Source organism: Centroberyx affinis, unplaced genomic scaffold (assembly GCF_046629955.1).
Source record: "Centroberyx affinis isolate AG114_WGS23_722 - 3 ecotype Tasmania unplaced genomic scaffold, CSIRO-AGI_Caff_v1 ptg004925l_1, whole genome shotgun sequence".
In the NCBI taxonomy this organism is placed as follows: Eukaryota; Metazoa; Chordata; class Actinopteri; order Beryciformes; family Berycidae; genus Centroberyx; species Centroberyx affinis.
Genome location: NW_027282419.1, coordinates 7,501 through 22,500, shown reverse-complemented (window position 1 = coordinate 22,500; position 15,000 = coordinate 7,501). Strand labels below are relative to the sequence as shown.

Here is a 15,000-nt window from a genome sequence, read left to right as displayed (position 1 = left end):
CTGGTCTTACACTGGGCTTATACTGGGCTTATACTGGTCTTACGCTGGTCTTACACTGGCCTTATACTGGCTTATACTGGTCTTACACTGGTCTTACACTGGCCTTATACTGGGCTTATACTGGTCTTACACTGGTCTTACACTGGCCTTATACTTACCCTAACCCTAATACTGAAACTCCAATATGTTGAAATAATGTAACACGGTAGTTTCCATGTTGCTGCTGTTGTTGCAGGGCTTCAACATCAAGAGCATCACGTGTCACGGGATGAAGCTGAACGTCTGGGACATCGGAGGCCAGAGGAACATCAGAACCTTCTGGAACAAATACCTGGAGAACACAGACCTGCTGGTGGGTCAGGAGACATACAGCAGTTTGCTTTGTTCTGATTTCAAACGAATTTGCTGTGAAAAGAAGTGTCTTCTGTGTCTGGACTGAATCCCGTTCCTGTCTGTGTTTCAGATCTATGTGATTGAATCCCATTCCTGTCTGTGTGTTTCAGATCTATGTGACTGAATCCCGTTCCTGTCTGTGTTTCAGATCTATGTGACTGAATCCCGTTCCTGTCTGTGTGTTTCAGATCTATGTGACTGAATCCCGTTCCTGTCTGTGTTTCAGATCTATGTGACTGAATCCCGTTCCTGTCTGTGTTTCAGATCTATGTGACTGAATCCCGTTCCTGTCTGTGTGTTTCAGATCTATGTGACTGAATCCCGTTCCTGTCTGTGTTTCAGATCTATGTGACTGAATCCCGTTCCTGTCTGTGTTTCAGATCTATGTGACTGAATCCCGTTCCTGTCTGTGTTTCAGATCTATGTGACTGAATCCCGTTCCTGTCTGTGTGTTTCAGATCTATGTGATTGAATCCCGTTCCTGTCTGTGTGTTTCAGATCTATGTGATTGACAGCACCGATAAGAAGCGGTTTGAGGAGACGGGAGTGGTGAGCGCAGCTGAAGGAACAGAAAACCTTCTCAGCTTTAGTTTCCTTTACTGGACACAAACTGTTGGCATTTAAGTTTATGACTTAAGAGCAGGAAGAAGAACAAGTCCAGGTCCAGTCCAGGTCCAGTCCAGGTCCAGTCCAGGTCCAGTCCAGGTCCAGTGTGTTCTCCACCTGCTGCGGCCGCACTGATCCGTCAGAAAACAGACAGAATTACTGAAGGACAGATTTGTGTCCTCTGGGCTGTTGAGCAGCAGCAGCTCGGCTCATGACCGAGCTGCTCGATAGAAACAAGAAGCAGAGTCTGCAGTAGAAATTAAATAGGAAACTGTCCAGGAAAACCTCCGGTCATCCCAACGGTACACCGGGTTTTCTCTGTTTTATCTTTGTTTTGGTCAGACCGTTGTGTCTGTGATCCTCGCTATTTTGTCCAAAACAAATGTAGGAACACCTCTGATTGGCCAACAGATGGTGACGAATCCGTCAACTGGGCTGAACTTTCTGTCCGTCAAAATGGATGGAAATTTGACAGATCATCAGTCCTGTCCGACAACAGACAGCACTTATTGAAAATGAATTGAAATGAACGGAGACGGACAGATCGGATCAGTGTAACGCAACGTAAACACCAGGCAGGGCTGGGAATCGGTACTCTAAACCTTTAAGGTATCGACTGAAATAACCCAGTGCCAAGTAGTATCCAAACTTCTCCAGTCAAACGATACCTGCATTCGATACTTTTTGTACACAGATCTAGAAAAAAATGACTATTTGTCTGGTTTTGCTCACAGCCAATCACCGCGAGCGTTCTTCGATTTAACGCGACGTGTGATTGGCCGACTGCAGCAGCTACAGCCCAGACAGTCTGTGGAGGTGAAGTGAGCGGTGTGTGTGACGGAGTCGGCAGTTCAGCCGAGATGACACCAAAACGTAAAAAAAAAAAAAGGTATCGAATGAAGAACTCTATGGGTATCCGTATCACTTTAAGGGTGCTGGTGTTGTAATTTTTTAAACGATACCCAGCCCTAACCACAGGTGATAACGTTACCTGTCGTTTGTAGGGCAGCAGAAGACCTGGATGTCTGTAAATTGGAGAGAGTGGCTCAGAGTGGCTCAGAGTGGCTCAGAGTGGCTCAGAATGGCTCAGTGTGGCTCAGAGTGGCTCAGAGTGGCTCAGAGTGGCTCAGAGTGGTTCAGTGTGGCTCAGAGTGGCTCAGTGTGGTTCAGTTTGGCTCGGAATGGCTCAGAATGGCTCAGAGTGGCTCAGTGTGGCTCAGTGTAGCTCAGAGTGGCTCAGAATGGCTCGGAATGGCTCAGAATGGCTCAGAGTGGCTCAGAGTAGCTCAGAGTGGCTCAGAGTGGCTCAGTGTGGCTCAGAATGGCTCAGAATGGCTCAGAATGGCTCAGAGTAGCTCAGAGTGGCTCAGAGTGGCTCAGAGTGGCTCAGTGTGGCTCAGTGTGGCTCAGTGTGGCTCAGAGTGGGACTGAATGGTTCAGTGTGGCTCAGAGTAGCTCAGAGTGGCTCAGAGTGGCTCAGAGTGGCTCAGTGTGGCTCAGTGTGGCTCAGTGTGGCTCAGAGTGGGACTGAATGGTTCAGTGTGGCTCAGAATGGCTCAGTGTGGCTCAGAGTTGCTCAGAGTGCCTCAGTGGGACTCAGAGTGGCTCAGAGTGGCTCAGTGTGGCTCAGAGTGGCTCAGAGTGGCTCAGTGTGGCTCAGTGTGGCTCAGAGTGGCTCAGAGTGGCTCAGAGTGGCTCAGAGTGGCTCAGTGTGGCTCAGACTGGCTCAGAGTGGCTCAGAGTGGCTCAGAGTGGCTCAGTGTGGCTCAGAGTGGCTCAGATTGACTCAGAGTGGCTCAGTGTGGCTCAGAGTGGGACTGAATGGTTCAGTGTGGCTCAGAATGGCTCAGTGTGGCTCAGAGTTGCTCAGTGTGGCTCAGAGTGGCTCAGAGTAGCTCAGAGTGGCTCAGAGTGGCTCAGAGTAGCTCAGAGTGGCTCAGTGTGGCTTAGAGTAGCTCAGAGTGGCTCAGAGTGGCTCAGAGTGGCTCAGAGTGACTCAGTGTGGCTCAGAGTGACTCAATGTGGCTCAGTGTGGCTCAGTGTGGCTCAGAGTGACTCAATGTGGCTCAGAGTGGCTCAGAGTGACTCAGAGTGGCTCAGCGTGGCTCAGTGTGGCTCAGAGTGGCTCAGTGTGGCTCAGAGTGGCTCACTGTGGCTCAGAGTGGCTCACTGTGGCTCAGAGTTGCTCAGAGTTGCTCAGAGTTGCTCAGAGTTGCTCAGAGTTGCTCAGTGGGACTCAGAGTGGCTCAGTGTGGCTCAGAGTTGCTCAGAGTTGCTCAGAGTGGCTCAGAGTGGCTCAGAGTAGCTCAGAGTGGCTCAGAGTGGCTCAGTGTGGCTCAGAATGGCTCAGAATGGCTCAGAATGGCTCAGAGTAGCTCAGAGTGGCTCAGAGTGGCTCAGAGTGGCTCAGTGTGGCTCAGTGTGGCTCAGTGTGGCTCAGAGTGGGACTGAATGGTTCAGTGTGGCTCAGAGTAGCTCAGTGTGGCTCAGAATGGCTCAGTGTGGCTCAGAGTTGCTCAGAGTGCCTCAGTGGGACTCAGAGTGGCTCAGAGTGGCTCAGTGTGGCTCAGTGTGGCTCAGAGTGGCTCAGAGTAGCTCAGAGTGGCTCAGAGTGGCTCAGAGTAGCTCAGAGTGGCTCAGTGTGGCTTAGAGTAGCTCAGAGTGGCTCAGAGTGGCTCAGAGTGGCTCAGAGTGACTCAGTGTGGCTCAGAGTGACTCAATGTGGCTCAGTGTGGCTCAGTGTGGCTCAGAGTGACTCAATGTGGCTCAGAGTGGCTCAGAGTGACTCAGAGTGGCTCAGAGTGGCTCAGTGTGGCTCAGAGTGGCTCAGAGTGGCTCAGTGTGGCTCAGAGTGGCTCACTGTGGCTCAGAGTGGCTCACTGTGGCTCAGAGTTGCTCAGAGTTGCTCAGAGTTGCTCAGAGTTGCTCAGAGTTGCTCAGTGGGACTCAGAGTGGCTCAGTGTGGCTCAGAGTTGCTCAGAGTTGCTCAGAGTGGCTCAGAGTGGCTCAGAGTAGCTCAGAGTGGCTCAGAGTGGCTCAGTGTGGCTCAGAATGGCTCAGAATGGCTCAGAATGGCTCAGAGTAGCTCAGAGTGGCTCAGAGTGGCTCAGAGTGGCTCAGTGTGGCTCAGTGTGGCTCAGTGTGGCTCAGAGTGGGACTGAATGGTTCAGTGTGGCTCAGAGTAGCTCAGTGTGGCTCAGAATGGCTCAGTGTGGCTCAGAGTTGCTCAGAGTGCCTCAGTGGGACTCAGAGTGGCTCAGAGTGGCTCAGTGTGGCTCAGTGTGGCTCAGAGTGGCTCAGAGTAGCTCAGAGTGGCTCAGAGTGGCTCAGAGTAGCTCAGAGTGGCTCAGTGTGGCTTAGAGTAGCTCAGAGTGGCTCAGAGTGGCTCAGAGTGGCTCAGAGTGACTCAGTGTGGCTCAGAGTGACTCAATGTGGCTCAGTGTGGCTCAGTGTGGCTCAGAGTGACTCAATGTGGCTCAGAGTGGCTCAGAGTGACTCAGAGTGGCTCAGTGTGGCTCAGAGTGGCTCAGTGTGGCTCAGAGTGGCTCACTGTGGCTCAGAGTGGCTCACTGTGGCTCAGAGTGGCTCACTGTGGCTCAGAGTTGCTCAGAGTTGCTCAGAGTTGCTCAGAGTTGCTCAGTGGGACTCAGAGTGGCTCAGTGTGGCTCAGAGTTGCTCAGAGTTGCTCAGAGTGGCTCAGTGTGGCTCAGAGTTGCTCAGAGTGGCTCAGAGTGGCTCAGTGTGGCTCAGAGTGACTCAGAGTGGCTCAGAGTGGCTCAGTGTGACTCAGAGTGGCTCAGTGGGACTCAGAGTGGCTCAGTGTGGCTCAGAGTGGCTCAGAGTGGCTCAGAGTGGCTCAGAGTGGCTCAGAGTGGCTCAGTGGGACTCAGAGTGGCTCAGTGTGACTCAGAGTGGCTCAGTGGGACTCAGAGTGGCTCAGAGTGGCTCAGAGTGGCTCAGTGGGACTCAGAGTGGCTCAGTGTGGCTCAGAGTGGCTCAGTGTGACTCAGAGTGGCTCAGTGTGACTCAGAGTGGCTCAGAGTGGCTCAGTGTGACTCAGAGTGGCTCAGTGGGACTCAGAGTGGCTCAGAGTGGCTCAGAGTGGCTCAGAGTGGCTCAGTGTGACTCAGAGTGGCTCAGTGGGACTCAGAGTGGCTCAGTGTGGCTCAGAGTGGCTCAGTGTGGCTCAGAGTGGCTCAGAGTGGCTCAGTGGGACTCAGAGTGGCTCAGAGTGGCTCATAGTGGGACTGAATGTGAAGTTTAGACCAGAGACAGCTCTTCCCCTCTAGAGGCCATCTGACCAAGAGACATCTCACTAAGCGTTACCTGTCTGTCTGTCTGTCTGTCTGTCTGTCTGTCTGACTGACTGTCTGTCTGTCTGTCTGTCTGACTGACTGACTGTCTGACTGACTGTCTGACTGACTGACTGTCTGTCTGTCTGCCTGCCTGCCTGTCTGTCTGTCTGTCTGACTGACTGTCTGACTGTCTGACTGACTGACTGACTGACTGACTGTCTGTCTGACTGACTGTCTGTCTGTCTGACTGACTGACTGTCTGACTGACTGTCTGTCTGTCTGTCTGTCTGTCTGTCTGTCTGACTGACTGTCTCACTGTCTGACTGACTGGGAGACTAAGAATAACAGAAGATTAAGAAAAATAAACCCTGTGAAGTGCTTTGCAAATGATAAAAGCTAAATTAAAAACCAGTAAGATAAACAATGAAAATGTCTTCCTGTCTCTCTCTCTGTCTTCCTGTGTCTCTCTCTCTGTCTTCCTGTCTATCTCTCTGTCTTCCTGTCTCTCTCTCTCTGTCTTCCTGTCTTTCTCTCTCTGTCTTCCTGTCTCTCTCTCTCTGTCTTCCTGTCTCTCTTTCTGTATTCCTGTCTCTCTCTCTCTGTCTTCCTGTCTCTCTCTCTGTCTTCCTGTCTCTCTCTCTCTGTCTTCCTGTCTCTCTTTCTGTCTTCCTGTCTCTCTCTCTGTATTCCTGTCTCTCTCTCTCTGTCTTCCTGTCTCTCTCTCTGTCTTCCTGTCTCTCTCTCTGTCTTCCTGTCTTGCTCTCTCTGTCTTCCTGTCTCTCTCTCTCTGTCTTCTTGTCTCTTTCTCTGTCTTCCTGTCCCTCTCTCTCTGTCTTCCTGTCTCTCTCTCTCTGTCTTCCTGTCTCTCTTTCTGTCTTCCTGTCTCTCTCTCTCTGTCTTCCTGTCTCTCTCTCTCTGTCTTCCTGTCTCTCTCTCTGTCTTCCTGTCTTGCTCTCTCTGTGTTCCTGTCTCTCTCTCTCTGTCTTCCTGTCTCTCTCTCTGTCTTCCTGTCTCTCTCTCTCTGTGTTCCTGTCTCTCTCTCTCTGTCTTCCTGTCTCTCTTTCTGTCTTCCTGTCTCTCTCTCTCTGTGTTCCTGTCTCTCTCTCTCTGTCTTCCTGTCTCTCTCTCTGTCTTCCTGTCTTGCTCTCTCTGTGTTCCTGTCTCTCTCTCTCTGTCTTCCTGTCTCTCTCTCTCTGTCTTCTTGTCTCTTTCTCTGTCTTCCTGTCTCTCTCTCTCTGTCTTCCTGTCTCTCTCTCTGTCTTCCTGTCTCTCTCTCTCTGTCTTCCTGTCTGTCTCTCTGTCTTCCTGTCTCTCTCTCTCTGTCTTCCTGTCTCTCTCTCTCTGTCTTCCTGTCTCTCTCTCTGTCTTCCTGTCTCTCTCTCTCTGTCTTCCTGTCTCTCTCTCCAGGAGTTGTCGGAGTTGGTAGAGGCAGAAAATCTTCAAGGCGTTCCGGTTTTGGTCTTCGCCAACAAACAGGATGTTGCCACGGCGACGCCAGCAAGCACCGTTGCCGAGGGACTGAACCTGCACACCTACAGAGACCGGGTCTGGCAAATCCAGGCCTGCTCCGCCATCACCGGGGAGGGGGTCCAGGTAGGAGGAGTCAAGGAGGGAGGAGCCCAGGTAGGAGGAGTCAAGGAGGGAGGAGTCTGGGTGGGTGGAGTCAAGGAGGGAGGAGTCAAGGAGGGAGGAGCCCATGTAAGAGGAGTCAAGGAGGAAGGCGTCCAGGAGGGAGGAGTCAAGGAGGGAGGAGTCCAGGTAGGAGGAGTCAAGGAGGGAGGAGTCTGGGTGGGTGGAGTCAAGGAGGGAGGAGTAAAGGTGGGAGGAGTCAAGGATGGAGGAGTCAGGGTGGGAGGAGTCAAGGTAGGAGTCAAGGAGGGAGGAGTCCAGGTAGGAGGAGTCAATGAGGGAGTAGTCAAGGTAGGAGGAGTCAAGGAGGGAGGAGTCAAGGAGGGAGGAGTCCAGGTGGGAGGAGTCCAGGTGGGAGGAGTCAAGGAGGGAGGAGTCCAGGTAGGAGGAGTCCAGGTGGGAGGAGTCCAGGTGGGAGGAGTCCAGGTGGGAGGAGTCCAGGTGGGAGGAGTCCAGATGGGAGGAGTCCAGGTGGAGAGAATCCTCCTCTTCCTGCATCCTGTTACTAGTTGCTGCTGCAATTTCCCCACAGGATCATTCAAATTTCATCTGATCTAATCTGATCTGAGACGGGCAGGGAGTGTTTACTCAGTTTAAGAACTGTTTGTTTGTTTGTTTGTTTGTTTGTTTGTTTGTTTGTTTGTTTGTTTCAGGACGGGATGAACTGGATCTGTAACAACGTTCTGAGGGAAAAACAAAAAGAAAAGCAATGAGAAGGAAATCCTCCAGCAGCTTTATCTCTAAAAAAAACTACAGACCAGACAAAACTACAGACAAGACAAAACTACAGACACCATGAGAAAACTACAGACACCATGAGAAAACTACAGACACCATGAGAAAACTACAGACACCATGAGAAAACTACAGACACAAGACAAAACTACAGACACAAGAACAAAAGTACAGACACAAGACAAAACTACAGACAAGACAAAACTACAGACACCATGAGAAAACTACAGACACAAGACAAAACTACAGACACAAGACAAAACTACAGACACCATGAGAAAACTACAGACACAAGACAAAACTACAGACACAAGAACAAAAGTACAGACACAAGACAAAACTACAGACACAAGACAAAACTACAGACAAGACAAAACTACAGACAAGACAAAACTACAGACACAAGATAAAACCACAGACACAAGACAAAACTACAGACAAGACAAAACTAGAAACACCATGAGAAAACTACAGACACAAGACAAAACTACAGACACAAGAACAAAAGTACAGACAAGACAAAACTACAGACAAGACAAAACTACAGACACCATGAGAAAACTACAGACACAAGACAAAACTACAGACACAAGAACAAAACTACAGACACAAGACAAAACTACAGACAAGACAAAACTGCTGCAACCACTACTGACCATAGAGACTGACTGGTTTACTGACTGACTGGTTTACTGACTGGCTTACTGACTGGTTTACTGACTGACTGGTTTACTGACTGACTGGTTTACAGAATGGCTTACTGACTGGTTTACTGTCTGGTTTACTGTCTGACTGGTTTACTGTCTGGTTTACTGACTGACTGGTTTACTGAATGGCTTACTGACTGGTTTACTGTCTGACTGGTTTACTGACTGGTTTACTGAATGGCTTACTGGCTGGTTTACTGACTGGTTTACTGACTGACTGACTGGTTTACTGACTGACTGACTGGCTTACTGAATGGTTTACTGACTGGTTTACTGACTGGTTTACTGACTGGTTTACTGTCTGGTTTACTGACTGACTGGTTTACAGAATGGTTTACTGACTGGTTTACTGACTGGTTTACTGTCTGGTTTACTGACTGACTGGTTTACAGAATGGTTTACTGACTGACTGGTTTACAGAATCGTTTACTGTCTGGTTTACTGACTGACTGGTTTACAGAATGGTTTACTGACTGGTTTACTGACTGACTGGTTTACTGTCTGGTTTACTGACTGACTGGTTTACAGAATGGTTTACTGACTGGTTTACTGACTGACTGGTTTACAGAATGGTTTACTGACTGGTTTACTGACTGACTGGTTTACTGTCTGGTTTACTGACTGACTGGTTTACAGAATGGTTTACTGACTGGTTTACTGACTGACTGGTTTACAGAATGGTTTACTGACTGGTTTACTGACTGACTGGTTTACTGTCTGGTTTACTGACTGACTGGTTTACAGAATGGTTTACTGACTGGTTTACTGACTGACTGGTTTACAGAATGGTTTACTGACTGGTTTACTGACTGACTGGTTTACTGTCTGGTTTACTGACTGACTGGTTTACAGAATGGTTTACTGACTGGTTTACTGACTGACTGGTTTACAGAATGGTTTACTGACTGACTGGTTTACAGAATGGTTTACTGACTGGTTTACTGACTGATCCGTACTGCAGCTACAACATGAGGACTCTTCAACACTGAGGAGAAACTTCATTTCTATTTTAATGTACAATATAAATATTAAATGTGTCTTTAAATTGTATTTATTGTTAGGAACAGGATCTTGGTGGGTCCAGTTCAGAATTCAGAGTTTATGCTGTTTGGATGTTTGTTGTTTATTCAGTTCCATCGAACCCTAACTGGTCCAGCACATTGAAGTGTTATATTATTTAGAAGTAGAGTGTCATTTGGCTCCGCCCACTTCCCTGTTGACTTTCCATGCTTTTCAAAATGGCGGAGAAAGTCCTCGCAGCCTGAGCTTTATGGGCGCTGACATGTTGCTTCTGGAAGTTTCCTGGTAACGACGGTCCAGCCTGGACCTGGTCCTGTACCGCCGAGACCTGATTCCTCTGGCCCCGCCCACCTGTGACTCATCCGGCCCCGCCCACCCGTGACTCATCCGGCCCCGCCCACCCGTGACTCTTCTGGCCCCGCCCACCCGTGACTCATCCGGCCCCGCCCACCTGTGACTCATCCGGCCCCGCCCACCTGTGACTCATCTGGCCCCGCCCACCTGTGACTCATCCGGCCCCGCCCACCTGTGACTCTTCTGGCCCCGCCCACCCGTGACTCATCTGAAAAATAAATCACATTCAGCATATGACAAGTCGTTTTTGTCATTTTTGAATTTTCACACGGACCGGCCTCCCGCGGCCTAATTTGCATGATGCTGTTTAGATCTGAAACCAAAACCATAATAGCTAGCATCATAATTCTGTCTGCATCTGAAAGCTAAGGCCTCTGTCTTCACTGCAAGCCTACACACACACACACACACACACACACACACACACACACACACACACACACACAAACACGTGTTTTTTTTCTCTTTCTAACCGAACTGTGTAAAGTTGTAAAGTTTTACATCAAGTTACGAGATAAAATCTATTGAGTTGTGGATTAGGTTTGTATGGAAGCTTATTGCATTCCCCAAAGAAAAAAAAAATCGGAGATGGTTTCTCGTAATTATGAGATAAATATCTTGTAATTATGAGAAAACTAGCTCATAATTATGAGATCTTCATCTCGTAATTGCGAGAAAAGAATACTTCTGGTTTGGGCATTTAGCCTTCAAAATAAAAGCGCTTGAAGGCTAAATGCCCAAACCGGAAGTCTTATTTTTTCTTCTTTCTTATTTTCTGGTAATTGGAGCTTTCTTAACGCATCAAATATAAAATCTGAGATGGTTTCTCATAATTACAAGATAGTTTTCCTCATGATACTGCTGAATACTGAATACTACTGAATACTACTGAATACTACTGAATACTGCTGAATACTACTGAATACTGAATACTACTGAATACTGCTGAATACTACTGAATACTGAATACTACTGAATATTATTGAATACTGCTGAATACTACTGAATACTGTTGAGTACTACTGAATACTACTGAATATTATTGAATACTACTGAATATTATTGAATACTGCTGAATACTACTGAGTACCGCTGAGTACTGCTGAGTACTGCTGAGTACTGCTGAATACTACTGAATATTATTGAATACTGCTGAATATTATTGAATACTGCTGAATACTACTGAATACTACTGAATAGTGAATATTATTGAATACTGCTGAATATTACTGAATACTGCTGAGTACTACTGAATACTACTGAATATTATTGAATACTGCTGAATACTACTGAATACTGCTGAATAATACTGAATACTGAATATTATTGAATACTGCTGAATACTACTGAATACTGCTGAGTACTACTGAATACTACTGAATATTATTGAATACTGCTGAATACTACTGAATACTGCTGAGTACTACTGAATACTACTGAATATTATTGAATACTGCTGAATACTACTGAATACTGCTGAGTACTACTGAATACTACTGAATATTATTGAATACTGCTGAATACTACTGAATACTGCTGAATACTACTGAATACTACTGAATACTGCTGAGTACTACTGAATACTGCTGAATACTACTGAATACTACTGAATACTGCTGAGTACTACTGAATACTACTGAATATTATTGAATACTGCTGAATACTACTGAATACTGCTGAATACTACTGAATACTACTGAATACTGCTGAGTACTACTGAATACTGCTGAATACTACTGAATACTACTGAATACTGCTGAGTACTACTGAATACTGAATATTATTGAATACTGCTGAGTACTACTGAATACTGAATATTATTGAATACTGCTGAGTACTACTGAATACTGCTGAATACTACTGAATACTGAATATTATTGAATACTACTGAATACTACTGAATACTGCTGAGTACTGCTGAGTACTACTGAATACTGAATATTATTGAATACTGCTGAATACTACTGAATACTGCTGAGTACTACTGAATACTACTGAATATTATTGAATACTGCTGAATACTACTGAATACTGCTGAATACTACTGAATACTACTGAATACTGCTGAGTACTACTGAATACTGCTGAATACTACTGAATACTACTGAATACTGCTGAGTACTACTGAATACTGAATATTATTGAATACTGCTGAGTACTACTGAATACTGAATATTATTGAATACTGCTGAGTACTACTGAATACTGCTGAATACTACTGAATACTGCTGAGTACTACTGAATACTGAATATTATTGAATACTGCTGAATACTACTGAATACTGCTGAATACTACTGAATACTGCTGAGTACTACTGAATACTGAATACTACTGAATACTGCTGAGTACTACTGAATACTGCTGAATACTACTGAATACTACTGAATACTGCTGAGTACTACTGAATACTGAATATTATTGAATACTGCTGAGTACTACTGAATACTGAATATTATTGAATACTGCTGAGTACTACTGAATACTGCTGAATACTACTGAATACTGAATATTATTGAATACTACTGAATACTACTGAATACTGCTGAGTACTGCTGAGTACTACTGAATACTGAATATTATTGAATACTGCTGAATACTACTGAATACTGCTGAGTACTACTGAATACTACTGAATATTATTGAATACTGCCGAATACTACTGAATACTGCTGAATACTATTGAATACTACTGAATACTGCTGAGTACTACTGAATACTGCTGAATACTACTGAATACTACTGAATACTGCTGAGTACTACTGAATACTGAATATTATTGAATACTGCTGAGTACTACTGAATACTGAATATTATTGAATACTGCTGAGTACTACTGAATACTGCTGAATACTACTGAATACTGCTGAGTACTACTGAATACTGAATATTATTGAATACTGCTGAATACTACTGAATACTACTGAATACTGCTGAATACTACTGAATACTGAATATTATTGAATACTGCTGAGTACTACAGAAGTTAGACCCCTGTCTATAGGGACAGAGTGAATACTTTATCATAACATATAAACAATGTTTGACACTTCCACATGTTTCAGTCAGAGGTCGATCCTGTTGGACTGTTGGACCTTGGGAACAGGTCTAAGCAGAACAGACGGGATCTGATCGGACCTTGGGAACAGGTCTAAGCAGAACAGACGGGATCTGATCGGACCTTGGGAACAGGTCTAAGCAGAACAGACGGGATCTGATCGGACCTTGGGAACAGGTCTAAGCAGAACAGACGGGATCTGATCGGACCTTGGGAACAGGTCTAAGCAGAACAGACGGGATCTGATCAGAGCTGGGTTTACTCTCAGCTGTAATATAAAGGGTTAGGGTTACATGTATCATACTGTACCGTCATCTCTCTTGTTTGAAGCAAATGTTTTTAAAGAAGTTTCACTCTTAATTTATCCAAACTGGCAAAATGATCTGACAGTGCAGTGAGAAAATTTGGTAACACTTTAGATTAGGGAACACATATTACCTATTAATAAGATGCTTATTAACATGCATATTAGTAGTGTATTGGTTCATTATTAGTCATCATAAATCACTTAATAACACCTTATTCTGCACAGTTGTGTCCTCCAGGTGGCCACACACACATTAACTACAGTCTCCTGATTATTGCTCACAGCAGTCAGTGAGAAAGTTGCTGCACATGATCTGGGCTCTCTGCTCAGTGTGGTGAGCTGCCAGTGTCACTTATTATTGGGTGAAATTATTAAACTATTGAGCTAAAACCCGTAGTTAATAATTTATACGTGTTCCCTAATCTAAAGTGTTACAGAAAATTTGACTATAAATATCCTGCAGCTAAAAGCATCTGGATGGAAAATACATTTCATCTCTGCAGGAAACAACATGATGAGGTTTGACTGACAGATTTACTGCCGCTGGACTTCAGACGCTGATAAACGAGAGGAAAACCCCTCGTTAAGTTAATGTTTGATTGACAGGTCAGTTTGATAAGGCTGGGTGGGACTGAAGGAACTCCTCACCTCCTCACCTCCTCACCTCCTCACCTCCTCACCTCCTCGTCTCCTCACCTCCTCATCTCCTCGTCTCCTCCTCTCGTCTCCTCGTCTCCTCTCCTCTCAGTATCTTCACACACGTGAAACTGCAACAGTTTCCTTGTCTTATCTCCTCTGAGTCATTACCAGCAGCAATAGAAAGACGATTAATGATTATCAGTAGTACTATTGATTATCAGTAATGCTATTGATTATCAGTGCTGAGCCTGCTGACTGTCATATACAAGCCAATAAAACGTCACAGTACACAGTACACAGTACACAGTACACAGTACTTACTGCAGTGTTTGATACGCTCTCTCTTCTATCAGACTATTTCTACTTTTCTGACCAATAAGGAAATCCTACAAGTCTAGAGTCTGACATTTTGTCCAGGTAAGTCAACTAAGAATACATTCTTATTGATAAACTAAGAGCAGATCATTACTGAACCGGACTGATAAACTAAGAACAGATTCTTATTGATCCGGACTGATACCTCGACCTTTGGCTAACTTGGGCACCTTTACATTTGTTTGAATGTTGATTAATGTACATTGTCCCTTTTCAAAAAAATACATTGAAACTGAAGTTGAAATAAAGTTAGAAGAGCTTCTTCTTCTTGATGGTTTAGGTTGTGAGCGGCAGCATGACTGACAGCTGCTCCTCTCTGGAGCTTCTGCTGAGCGTCCTGATTTCAGCTCTGCTGCTCTGCTGCTGTGGACTGATCACTGTGTCCTGGGTCAGCCTGCAGCCTGGAGGTGAACTCAAATATGATTTATTACATGATGATTTGTTACATGATGATTTGTTACATGATGATTTGTTACATGATGATTTGTTACATGATGATTTGTTACATGATGATTTGTTACATGAGGATTTGTTACATGAGGATTTGTTACATGATGATTTGTTACATGATGATTTGTTACATGATGATTTATTACATGATGATTTGTTACATGATGATTTGTTACATGAGGATTTGTTACATGATGATTTGTTACATGAGGATTTGTTACATGATGATTTGTTACATGATGATTTATTACATGATGATTTGTTACATGATGATTTATTACATGAGGATTTGTTACATGATGATTCTTAGTGAGGATCTTTGATGAGGATCTTGGCCCTTTGATAAAGAAGCTCAGGCAGATCTGGAGCTGCTCCTGACCCATTTCTTACTTGTGTAACAGAAATATTGAAATATTGTCTTCTGACAGTCCTGG

At 45.4% G+C, this 15,000-nt stretch overlaps 1 protein-coding gene across 1 annotated transcript in view; it reads left to right on the top strand.

Annotated features, from left to right (window-relative positions):
- The window catches only part of LOC139666288 (ADP-ribosylation factor-like protein 3), a 12,092-nt gene extending 4,456 nt beyond the window's left edge, over positions 1 to 7,636 (top strand). Inside the window, exons 3-6 of the mRNA XM_071545460.1 lie at positions 236 to 352; positions 892 to 942; positions 6,702 to 6,887; positions 7,577 to 7,636. Coding sequence (XP_071401561.1) covers positions 236 to 352; positions 892 to 942; positions 6,702 to 6,887; positions 7,577 to 7,636 — 414 coding nt within the window. The remainder of the gene's footprint in view (positions 1 to 235; positions 353 to 891; positions 943 to 6,701; positions 6,888 to 7,576) is intronic.
- Positions 7,637 to 15,000: the final 7,364 nt, after the last annotated feature.